This window comes from Eptesicus fuscus, chromosome 12 (assembly GCF_027574615.1).
Source record: "Eptesicus fuscus isolate TK198812 chromosome 12, DD_ASM_mEF_20220401, whole genome shotgun sequence".
Taxonomy (NCBI): Eukaryota; Metazoa; Chordata; class Mammalia; order Chiroptera; family Vespertilionidae; genus Eptesicus; species Eptesicus fuscus.
The window spans coordinates 6,082,647-6,094,269 of record NC_072484.1 but is presented as its reverse complement, the minus strand read 5'-3'; the positions used below and the strand labels follow the sequence as shown (position 1 = coordinate 6,094,269).

Below are 11,623 nucleotides of genomic sequence, written 5' to 3'. Positions count from 1 at the left end.
CGGGCTTCCTCAAAAACTACAGTTCCTGCAAAGTCAGAGGTCAAAACTCCTACTCTCCAGGTGAAAATGAGAAATGAAGACCTTAGCTCAGTACCTATGGCAATGTACTTTCGCATTGTCAATATCATCAGTTGGACCAAAACATTTTAAGAAAGGCTTCTGCCCCTAGATGAATTTTAAACGTACTGACTGGCCTGCTAGAAATTGTTGGTGTCCTCGATCCTTATGAATATATTTCTCTCTCTCTCTCTCTCTCTCTCTCTCTCTCTCTCTCTCTCTCACACACACACACACACACACACACACACACACACACACACCCCTCACTCAGTTGAGCAATGTCTTCAGAACCTGAATGCCAACTGTACCTCGACAGAAGTAAGAAGTAACTGCATCTTCATTTCGGAGCACGTGCTGGCAAGGTAAGGTGAGGAATGCCACTAGGGGCTTTCCTTCTTCACAAGACAACCACTGTCCGTGGGTGACCTACCTTAGCTTTCCTGCCAGCGTCCCCACCTTTTCCCTAGATACTTTTTCCTGGGGTCCTTCCTCTCACACACTGGCAGCATCCCTCGAGCCTCGGCCATCACAGAACCAGCTCCTGCTTACCTGAGGGAAAGTCCCGGCTCACTGAGGTGGGCTCACTGAGTTCAAAACAGGAAGGAGGACAGGAGCACTGTTGTCCTGGTCCCTGCAGCGGCAGTGTCCTCCCTGCACCAGGATGGACCGAGGTGACAAGAATCACAGGGACCCCGTGAAACTGCAGCTGCCTGAGACCCAGCACAGGTGGTTCTGACAAAGGTGGCCCTTGGGTTTCACTCAAAGACAGAGCTTTGTCAACTTTACTGTGCTAAGACGTCACGGAGCAGAAAAAAGATCTGGTTAAAGTGCGGATTCTGACTCAGTGGGTCTGGATGAGTCTACCTCCCTCTCCCCTTCCCCCTACTCCCCCCACCATGAGGTGGACACCACTGGTCCATAGCCATGCTTTGAGTGACAGGCTTTAGGGAACTGTGATGGAAGGTCTCACTCTTTTATGTGTGGTCCCCAGGCCAGCACCATCAGCATCCTCTGAGGATCCTTAGAAATGTAGCTCTAGGGCCCCACCCCAGACCTGAGACATCAGAATCTGCCTTTCATTAAGTTTCCAGACAATTCTATGCCCATTAGTTTGAGAAGATGACAAAGGAAAACTTCAGGACCAGATTCTCAAAGTTGTTTCCCACAGAATGGTCAGAGGGGGCCAAGGAAAAGCATCTTTTTCATTCTAAGAGATTTGAAACCCACATTAAAGGTCTGCCTGGGTTGGAGGGAACAGAGTAAACTATTTGGAAATGAGCCTCTTAAATCCCAGCTCCCGCCCTGCGATACCACATGGGACAAGAATTCAGCTTCAGCTCCACAGCTCTGAGTGTGAACCGCTTACATTGCAGTCACCTTTCTTGGTTTTCATTACTTCTCTATGGTCATTAGATCAGCCAATTTGGGGACCCTGCTGTAACCAATAGACTGCCATAGTTCTGGGGGCATGCAGTTACATGGTGAAGGAGGACTGATAAACCCTAGTACCCTCAGAAGGAGAGAAGGAGCCAGGCACTCAGACCGCTGGGCTCTTGAAAAAATTGTAGCCGTTTGACCTTCAGGAAGACCTAAAAAGGGTGGATGTCCCCACTTCTATAAACTCAGCACCTAGCAAAGCACGGGACACATTATAAGGAAAATTTAATCAATAGCGGTTAAAGATGTTTACTTGGAGATTTAAAGCACTAACTTGCTAAATCTAGAGGCCGAAAGAAGACTGAGAAGCAAAAGGAAATGAGAACACAACCTACATTTAAAAAGAAAAAAATTGAAATTAAATTTTAATGAGATAATCAGGCTCTAGCAGAATCTGAGATCATGAGGAACCCTCCTCATCTCCCCCGCCCCCCCCCCCCAAAAAAAACACACAGTTGACTCAGTGAGATCTGAGGTACAGGCTCTGTGTTTCCTTCAGTGTTGTTTTCCCGGGATTCTGTCAGAGAAAGTGCTTGCTACAGACCACGCTCGCCTTTGTTGATCAATAGATCAAGGAGCAGTCAAAGGAGATGGGAGCATCCAGGAAGGGATGGCGCTGGCATTGATGAATGCGGACAGAGCCAATGCAAATACTGCGTTCAATTAGCATTTTTGTGGACCGAGCAGTTTCTGAAAACTATTTTTCAAGCCATGGAATACGCAGAGCATCTGGCTCCATTTCTGGAAATACTTCTGACACCACTGCCTCCCGCCTCCAACCAGTCCCACCCCAACTCACTTTCTATGCCTTCCTCGGGCCAACTTTATATCCTCCCTCTGCCTTACTTGCCTGTGTGAAGGCTTTAGAGTCTAGTAATAACCACAGGCCCTTAGTTGAGTCCCTACTATGTGCCAGGCACTGAACGTCTTCTTTAATCCTCACAACCATTTCTGTTTACATATGAAACAACTCACTGATGCTCTGAGAGGTGAAGAAACCTGTCCAAGGTCACAGCGCTTATAAATGAAGGCTGTGGAATTCCATCCTCTTCTCTCCAAAATTCATGCTCCCCTGGCTAAGTCATTCTGTCCCTTATAGCTACGTTCCCTCACTTCGGTCTCCTCTGTCTAGCCACTATGTTCTGGGTAGCTCTTACTTCCTACACCTACTTTGGGGTAGGCACCTATGGCTTTCATTCTGGCTTTGTTAATCAGTGATCTCATCCCTCCACTGGGGTCCCCTGTCGCAGGCACCCCCACATTTGATAGCCACAGCTTCACTGCCTTTTCATATAGGTTTTGTCTTGAAGGTTCTGAATGTTTTCTGCAACAATATATATACAGTGGGGCTTAGGAATTAAAAGTAAGCCTTCTGCCGATGTTCTTTTATGATCAGGAAAAATCAGGAAGGTTAAAGGCAAGCCCCAAAGGATGGCCACAGGCATGTATATAACAGCCATTTCCACACTGGTCTGTTTTGTTACACACCAAACTCTCCGGCCCATTGCAGGTATCTATTGGTAATTCCAGTACTCAAGCCATTCTGCTAAAATGATGATGAATGGTACACTCATTCCAGAAAGAGCCGCTCAGCTGCCACATACAGACTCGAGCTCTGAACACAGACTATGGCAGAGCCTACCTTAGGGCAGGTCCACTTTCAGAGCAAGCCACTCACACGGAGATAAAATCCATTGTCTTTCATGATCACAAAGGAGAGACAGTTTTTAACTGAAAGTCAGCTGAGGGATATCTTGCCAAGCAAAACATTGAGGATCCAGCACCAACATCGCCAGATAATTTGTCTTGGGGAGCCTTCCTGTGATGAATGAATATTCTGACTTGGTGATGAATCACCATTATACTGGAAGCCCTGCCTGCGTGTTTTCTCCCACAGGACCCCATAACACCCTCCTCGCTGCCACTAGCTTCAGAAGGGGGGCTTCCAAAATTGTGTTAATTACAACAGACCAGGAAATGGAGCCAAATCTCCAGAAGAGACACCTGTGCTAAGTTCCCCCTAAAAAGCAGCCCACGGCGTTCTGCTCGCCTCTCGGTGTTGAGAAAAGGGGAGAACTCATTCCTCAAGTCCTCAGTTTGAGAATATAGTTCTTTATACTCATCACCACTCATTTGTTTACTAAGCACCCTCAGTAAATGAATTTTAGGGGATTTTTTTAATGTAACTTCCTAACAATAAGTCCTCTGGCAGAAGAGTTGCTAAGTTCATGGGCCCTCTGCCGGCAGGCGCACAGCTCCCGGTTGGACAGGGTTAAACACAGTAAAGGTTCCACATGCCAATTCAGAGGACTGCCCCTGAAAATCCAGAAAGTTTTCATTCAACTCCAGGAAAAAGAAATGAAAGGAAGGATGGAAGGAAGAAAGGAAGGGGGAAAAGATTGGTGAGAGAGGGGAAATAAATTCAGCAGAATACACATTTCCAAAACGAATGGACAAAATTCAACTAACATATATTAACCTTTATTCTATAACAGAGACATAAATAATTTTATGAATTCATATGATCTGTACAAAAGACAAAATAAATATTGCACTAAGTTTAGATATGGGATATTTGGATTTCATATCAGCTAAACAGATAAATATATACAATTCAAGGAGTTAAGGCAAAACCAGATGATACTTCAAACACAACAGAAGGTTGGAAACATAGGTATAATTAAAAACAAGGGCATCCCATCTCCTGTTAATAAAGTGGCCATGGTTAAGGGGAAAATCCCTTAGGTTTTTAATAAAGTGATTATCATCAATCATGTTAATTAAAGTCGAGCAACAAAGTATAAGATTTCCCGTGGGGAGAGCAGTTTGGGGAGGTTTGGGGGTTGAGCAGGTAGAACTCGGGTAAGCAACCTTTTCCTTGTCAGATTTATGACCTATTCTTCCTATTAGAAAATATAATTTGGAAAATATGACTCTTTCACATATATAATTAAAATAAAACTATGAAGCATTCTTTTTTTCAAGGGAAGTCATGTTGGGGATCTCAGAGGGTAAGTTTGCGGACAAGCCATTCATTACCCTATTGGCAGAGAAAACACAAAACCAGTCACTGCAAAACAATTCCCAGGTTCCTACACTGAACAAAACAAACCGAGTCCAAAGGAGTAAGAACACACGTGACCAATATACCAACACAGGTAAGTTCTTTGGCAGCTTCGCACTAACCGTTGATTGAAGTCAGAACTCTTGCATTTTCTCATTCTTAGACCCACTTGCCAGTCTTTCAAAACCAAATAGATAAAATTCCACATCTGCAACGAATTCAGTAATTCCAGGAAATTAAATTCAGAAGAAATCTGCAGACAGTTTATAACGGTTACACAGACGCACAGATAGAAATTGTCTGCCGAGTCCTGATCCACACATAGGGAGCGCACGCACATAAAAGTAATCGGTAAAGCTGGGTTGGTCCTGACAGGCCTGGGATCCTGAAAGAGAATCCATACTGACCCATGAAACCAATAAAAGACATCACTCCGAGGATGAGAAAATGATCTTCCAATAACTCAGCGGTGAGCCGCCCCTCACCTGGTGACCGCCACGGAGAAACTGATTCTATAGGGGGAACACCAGGAAGCCCGAGAACGTGGAATACTGCCAGCCTCCGACCAGGTTACCTTTCTCCAGTTTTAGGTAAACCTTATCCTCCTTATCCAGGTAGAGCAAGACTCCATTGGTGGCAGCTTCACGAGTAACATCTTTGTCCCCAGCAAAGGCAGATATTACCGGTTTTCCATTTAACATCAGGTTAACCTACAAGAAAAAAAAAAGTCACTAAGCTCTCCTTAAAGTCAAAAAAATCTGCTAGGGTTAACAAATAATGTCCAAGGGGAAATATCTGATGTTTAGTAAATATATCTCTTTCCTTTCAAATCAGCCAAGTGCAGTGGCTAGACTTAGTATGCTAAGCTAGGGTTGGGGTCTGTTCAAAGTAAAATTGAGTTTCTTCCATAGAAATGTCCTTAAATGCCTACGAGAATACCATCTATGGAGATCAGCCTAGCCGTGTGGAAACTGGCTACCCATCACATGTAACTTAAGCTTACTACTTTATTTACCTCTGAGATTCATTAGCAATCTTTCTGTAAGGAAGCAAGCCTGTAGCCTCCTCCACCCTGATAAACCAGATATAGGGAAGTTCTACCAACTTCTGGGCAGGTCACTATGCAGCCGTGACATGCATTCTGCTGAAAATCATCTTAAATCATGGACTATGTGTGCGCTGTGGTTTCTTTTCTGTTTTCCTTGATAAGAAACATGTATTTAAAATAATAATCACCACTACCATTGAAGATGTTAATGATGGCTAATTAGCAAAGAATTAATCATTAATAAACTCAAAATTATTAACAAATAATAAGCTCGACATATATTCGCTTTTCTTCATACTACAATTTTGATCAGACTGTGTTAAACATTACACTAACTTCCTTCCAAACAGTGGGGCTGGAAAAGCTTTCCTATGGCAGTGAATTTGTTTTCTAGCTGTTCATCTTTTTTACGTTAAAAAATAATACTGAATAAATTAAATCTGAGGTCGATCAATTTATCCATTCACTAGGAAATGTAAAAGTGGTAGACGAGAGAATCTATCTTTCACATGGACATAGGACACAGTACAAATATTGAGCAAAAGATAACATGTTCCTAGAATTCCATAGACACGTATTGGTGTCATTGGGTGTTTACACATTTAAACATTATAGGAACTAGTCCATGGTTGCCTTTGAGTGTAAGCTCAAGCCATTACTTAGAAAGCACAACACAAAATATATTGTTAACTGTGGAATTGCAATTGGTGAGAATTCACCAGGATCAGAGTAACTGAGGGTGAACTAAAGCATAAGCGTAGCACACTCTTGTTAAAAAGGTATATTGGATAATTGTTAGTTACTCATAAATGTATTCTTACTAGTAAACTGTTTCTCCTAATTCTTAACAATGATAGCAAATTTGTGTGTTTTTTTTAATAAGCACTTGCAAAACTCTACTGGTCTTACAAGTTTTATCCCTACAAGTTGAAATAATTTTGCACATGCACTAAATGAAATCAAGATCTTATGGAGATTTGTGTCACTGAGTTTTTACTAAGCCATGTTTTTTTCCTTTTCATTGAATTTATTGCGGTGACACTGGTTAACAACATTATACAGGTTTCAGTTGCACAATTCCATAACACATCATCTATACACAGTATTGTGTGTTCACCAACCCAAGTCAAGCCTCTGTTCATCACCATCTATCCAAAGCTATGTTTTTTAAAATGGCTGGTTGTTATTAAGGTAATAAGTTCAATTTTTAATTTTTCTATATGCTCTTGTCACATGCCTAATAGAGGCTATAAAGGAGAAGATTAGAAGTTAAGTGTTTTAAAAATAAACTACTGTGGATGGTTGTTTATTTTTACAGTGACAGCACATATTTGGATAAATACATAAATATATAACCCACAACCAATAAACACTGTTGTTTGGGGATAGAAAGGTAACAGGTCAAAACACATACCTGGATTGTTTGGCTCTGGTAGACTTTAATTACGTGAAAACTGAAACTGTAAATTCCTTTTCTTGGTGCTACAAAGACAGACTCCAGGGTGAAAAAATTGCCCACATTTACTAGGATCTACAAGTAAAAAATAATAAATAACAGTAAATTATTACAATATTCTCCTCTGTAAGTATGTTTCCTTTCTTCCTCCCTTTTCTTTTTTTTTTTTATTTTCCTAATATACAACTAGCTTAAGAAACTATAGAGAATAAAACATTGAGTTCTATTCCTTTTCTCTTTAGCGACTTGAAAAATGGATTTGTATATTGGAAGGATCTTCTGTCTCCTAAATGATAGAGGAAAATATAAAGTAACTGCTTTGTATTCATGCCTCAATTTCCAGCAAGGCCTGATGGCTCTGGGAACATCGAGGTAACATGTGAGGGCTTGTGGATTTATCAGCTGTACTGTGAGAGTCAGATAAAAGCAACCTGCCATGTATTTACATTCCCACCCTCGACAAGCCTTCCCAGTGTCCAGCGATGGTGTTTCCCACACAGCCAATCCGCATCCGTGGGCGCCCTGCAGTCCTCCCTGGACACACCACACAGAGCCTGGGCACCCCCTCCGCACGTGCCATAATCCATGACACTGAGCAGCTGGTGCACCGAGTGATCTGGAGGCTGGCCCTCCCTGGAGTCTCCGCCAAACCTCTCCTGAGAGCCTTGGCCGTTTTTCATCCCTGGGCCATCTAGGCCTTAATTCTATCTTGGCAATGACTCAGCTTTTAGAGACTGCCACAGAGGAGCGCGTGAATCAGAGCAGACTGTGACCTAAGTGGCCTTCTCCTGCTCCTCCCAGGGTTGGCCGTCACCCTCTGATCAGCCACCTGCTCTTTATTTAAAAAGTTCAGTGGTCAAAGATTAAGCATGAAATCGGGTACTGTTCCCAAAGAAAGCCACAATGCATTTTGTTTTCGAAGACACTCAATCTGTATCTACTGGTTGTGAAATGAACTTTGAATTTCAACAAGTGATCTCTTAAACCAAATTGCAAACATCTCATAGGTAAGTCCCTTCCTTTCTGAGAGAGAGAGGAGATAGAGTTGGGGGGAGGGGAGAGAGTTGAAAAATAACTAGGATTTCTTCCATTTCTCCTCAAGAGATAAATCTATAGGTGGCATTCAAAAAAACCAGATGTCCCTAAAGGACACATTTCCCCTATATCAAAGGCAATCTGCTACTATCTCTTTTAAACAACACATTCATACCAATATTAACGCTTTAGCATAATTCCCTAAAGACACACTTTTACCTCTAAGAAATGCACTAGAATATAGTCACAGTCAGGTTCGACCCCTGACTGAAACTGCATGTATGTGGACAATGTGATTCTGAGATTTCACGTTCTTCCAAGTCAGCACCAGATTTCTTTCTCTGACCTGAATGATCCAGGACCTTCCGACAGCAAATCCCCAGCCACACAGTAATCCCCGGCAGACGCTTTACAAAGATTCCTCCCAAGCACATTTAAAGTGATTTGAGAAACTTGGTGGGGACTTCCTGAGTCAGATACAAGTAGCATAATTCATTAGTAATAAGGGAAACGGCTGGTGAGTGTTGACTGCACACAAGGCTGGAGGTCGACGTTGTAATTAGAGATCCAGGCACATCGAGATTTGCCACTAAATGTGTCTGTTGTCTGGAAGATGCATGGCTCCCGAGCAGAGGCAGAAGCCCTTCTCCTCTCCTAATGGACGGGGAGGTCATTGGGAAGAATGCACTGTACAGGACAGTGCAATGCCCACTTCATTAATGCGCTGAAATACAAACCAGAGGAGGGGCTAGCCTTGGTTTCTGTCAAGGTAGAAAGCACTGCACTCCTAAAGGGGCTGCTGAATTGTGGCTACCCCATAGGAAGCCCCAGGGGCACCCGGTCTGTCTCCCGCCAGCGGGAGTGCATTGCTTAGGAAACATTAACAAGGAACATACTGTCACCTTATTCCTTCCCTAGCACATGCGAAGGTAGTGCCTCTTCACCTGCGCTCTCACGCCTGTGGCTTTTCGCACAACTGTGGGCTACGCGTGTGACTTTGGAAATCAAAAGGTTCTGGGTGCACCTGGGGTGGAAATTAAAACCCCGGAATCAGTTTTCAGAGATGACTCCTCCTCGCTAAGGCTGAGCTGATATCCTGGGGTTTTTCATCAGCCAAAGTCTGAGCTCCAGGTCTCTAAAAGCAGCCATGGATTTCATCAGCTCCTCCACCAGCCCCTACCCTCAGCCCCAAAGCCTGTCTTTCCCAGTAATTTGCAATTTTCTGAAAGGACAGGCAGGGGAAGGGAGAGCCGGCGGCCCTCCAGCGCTTCCCTCTGCCGCTCAGCTCAGCTCAGCGCAGCTGCCCAATTCCTTTCCCTCCGCCTCCGCAACTTTTCTGCAAGCGCCAGCGGAAGGGCTTCCCCCGCAGCGGAGCCTGCGACGTGTGTGGGGATCCCAGCAGCCAAAGGTGAGCGAGACCGACCCTGGCCACTGCGCACCCTCTCCGGCCACCTGCAAGATCTCTGCAGAGTGCCCACCCACCTGGGAGAAACAAATCATTTACCCTGCGTGTGGAGGGCCCCACGGGACGGCCTGTGGGCACTTGCAGACAGCGGTCGGAGGCAGGGGCCAGGCTCTGGCCAAGAGATTTCAAAGTCCAGGCACCAGACTCCCACCAGCTCCTTGGACCTGTTGCTGCTAAACTTGTCCTGAGCTCTTGCTGCCCAGCCCTGTGTTCTCAGCCTTTGTCCCACCGCCCAGCAGCCTTTCCCAGAAGCCAGGGGGGGGGGGAATGGGGGCGCCAGGGGCTGGCGTGGGAGAGACATTGGAAGTTTCAGTCCCAGGCATATTTGGGGAGGTGAGTGCCTAAATGATCCCCCACATCCCAATCAGATGAGCTCAGCCCTAGCAGGCAGCCAGGTCTGAACCGCCCGGCAATGCCGCCCCCCCGCCCCGCCCCCGGTGCCCCATATCCCTCGGGATCTGACCTGATCGAAGTAAATGATGCGCGTCTTGTTGCTCATCTCCGAGGGCTCGTGGTTGGTGCTCCGCACCGCCGAGAAGGCGACCTTGGAGTTGGCCGCCCGCACCGAGATCCCCAGAGGGGAGGAAGAGGAGCCCTTGGAGTCCGTGGCTGGGTTCGAGTCACACACCACCAGGCATTTGCCCTCCAGCACGATGGGCTCCGTGTCGTTCTGCGCCCAGACGGGCAGCGTGAGGGCCAGCAGCACGGCTGGCACCATGGACAGCGCCCGGCGCGCCGAGCCCATGGTGAGCGCGAGTGCAGCGGCAGCGGCTGGCGCTTGGCTCGCCTGCGTCGCCTGCTCCCCGGGACCGGCGGGGAAGATGCCGGCGGTTAGATGGACAGCGCTGCAGGCACAGCGGCGGCGGCGCTCTCACTTCCACCGATTCTCTGGTTTGAAATCAGAGTCTCCCTCGCGCTCTCTCGCCAGCTCGGTTACCTTTGTCCTTTAAGGAGCTCATGCAGAACCCCCTACCTCACCCTCCTCCGCCCCAGAGTCAGCCCTGCCTGGGGCTCCTTCACCCGCCCCCCTTGTTGCCAGACATCTAGAAGTCTCCAAACCCTCACATTCACGCCTCAAAGGAGAAACTGGCAGTAAATGCTCACCCCAAACCCAAGCACCCCCTGGTGAACCGCGGATCAGGAAGAACGAAGGGGGCTCAGAGAGGCCACGGGGCGGTGGGCGCGGAGCAGGGCCGAAGCTGTCCTGTCGCGTCTGGCCAGCGGCAGGGACGGATTACAGCAGCGGAAGGTGTTTCCCGGGCGGAGAGGAAAGCGAGGCTGTGTTCATGGCCGGGACTCAAGCGGCTGCCACTTTTGCTTGGTCAAAAATTCCCCACAGCTCGGTGTGGCTCGGATGCCGCAGGTAGGCAGCGACTAGCCAGAAGCCCAGCTTGGAAGCGCAAATTTGCAGGATTAGTTCCAGGTGCAGGGCAGCTGGGCCGGCGGGGTCCTCTCCTGCCTGTGCCGCACCCGCACGCCCCACGCCCAGAGTCCCTGCGCGCAACTTTCTCTGTCCTCCGCAACCAGGAGAGCGCGAAGCCAGAGCGAGCGCGCTATTTATAGGAGCGCAGCGTCGGCTGGCGTTGGTTTCCAGCTCAGCCCGTGGGCTCCGGGGGAAGGGGGAGAAGGAGTCTGGTGACCCGATCTGAACAGCTCCCGCCTGGCGCTTAAGGCATCCGTAAGCAGGCGGGTGCACCGCCTTCTAGTGCCACAGTCCGAGGCCACTCGGCCCTGGGGAGTGCGCGGCGCCGGGAGCGTGTGCGCAGGGAGGGGCGCCTGCGGCCCTGTGCTGGCCCCAGTTCGGTGCCTGCTCGCCCCTCCTAGGTCTGGGGAAAGGGGGGTGGAAGGGGCTGCGGCTCTCCCTGCCCCTCCCTGCGCCGGACTCCGCAGCCCAGCGCCCTCCAAACGGAGCGCGGCGCTGCCAGGCGGCTGCGGAGCGGAATTGGAGGCAGAGGCTCCTGCGCGGCGCTCTTCCTGGGACCCGGGGACCTGCGGGAGTCCCGACCGCACCTGGCCCAGCACCTGCCCCACAGAGAGCGCTGGGGCCTGGGGAGCCTC

The 11,623-nt window shown here is 47.7% G+C and overlaps 1 protein-coding gene across 1 annotated transcript; it reads right to left on the bottom strand.

Annotated features, from left to right (window-relative positions):
- Positions 1–5,073: 5,073 nt before the first annotated feature.
- CBLN4 (cerebellin 4 precursor) lies at positions 5,074–10,310 on the bottom strand. The gene is made up of 3 exons (XM_008141194.3): positions 10,029–10,310; positions 7,024–7,140; positions 5,074–5,271 (listed from the first exon to the last, which is right to left on the bottom strand). The coding sequence occupies exons 1-3, from the start codon at positions 10,308–10,310 to the stop codon at positions 5,074–5,076; spliced, it is 597 nt and encodes a 198-aa protein (XP_008139416.1).
- Positions 10,311–11,623: the final 1,313 nt, after the last annotated feature.

Excerpts from the sequence above, each read along its gene's own strand:
- CBLN4 (XM_008141194.3), bottom strand. The coding sequence starts at position 10,310 with ATGGGCTCGGCGCGCCGGGCGCTGTCCATGGTGCCAGCCGTGCTGCTG. Across the intron at positions 7,141-10,028 it reads GCATCATTTACTTCGATCAG|ATCCTAGTAAATGTGGGCAA; the intron begins GTCAGATCCCGA and ends TTTTACTTGTAG. Across the intron at positions 5,272-7,023 it reads ACCAGAGCCAAACAATCCAG|GTTAACCTGATGTTAAATGG; the intron begins GTATGTGTTTTG and ends TTTTTCTTGTAG.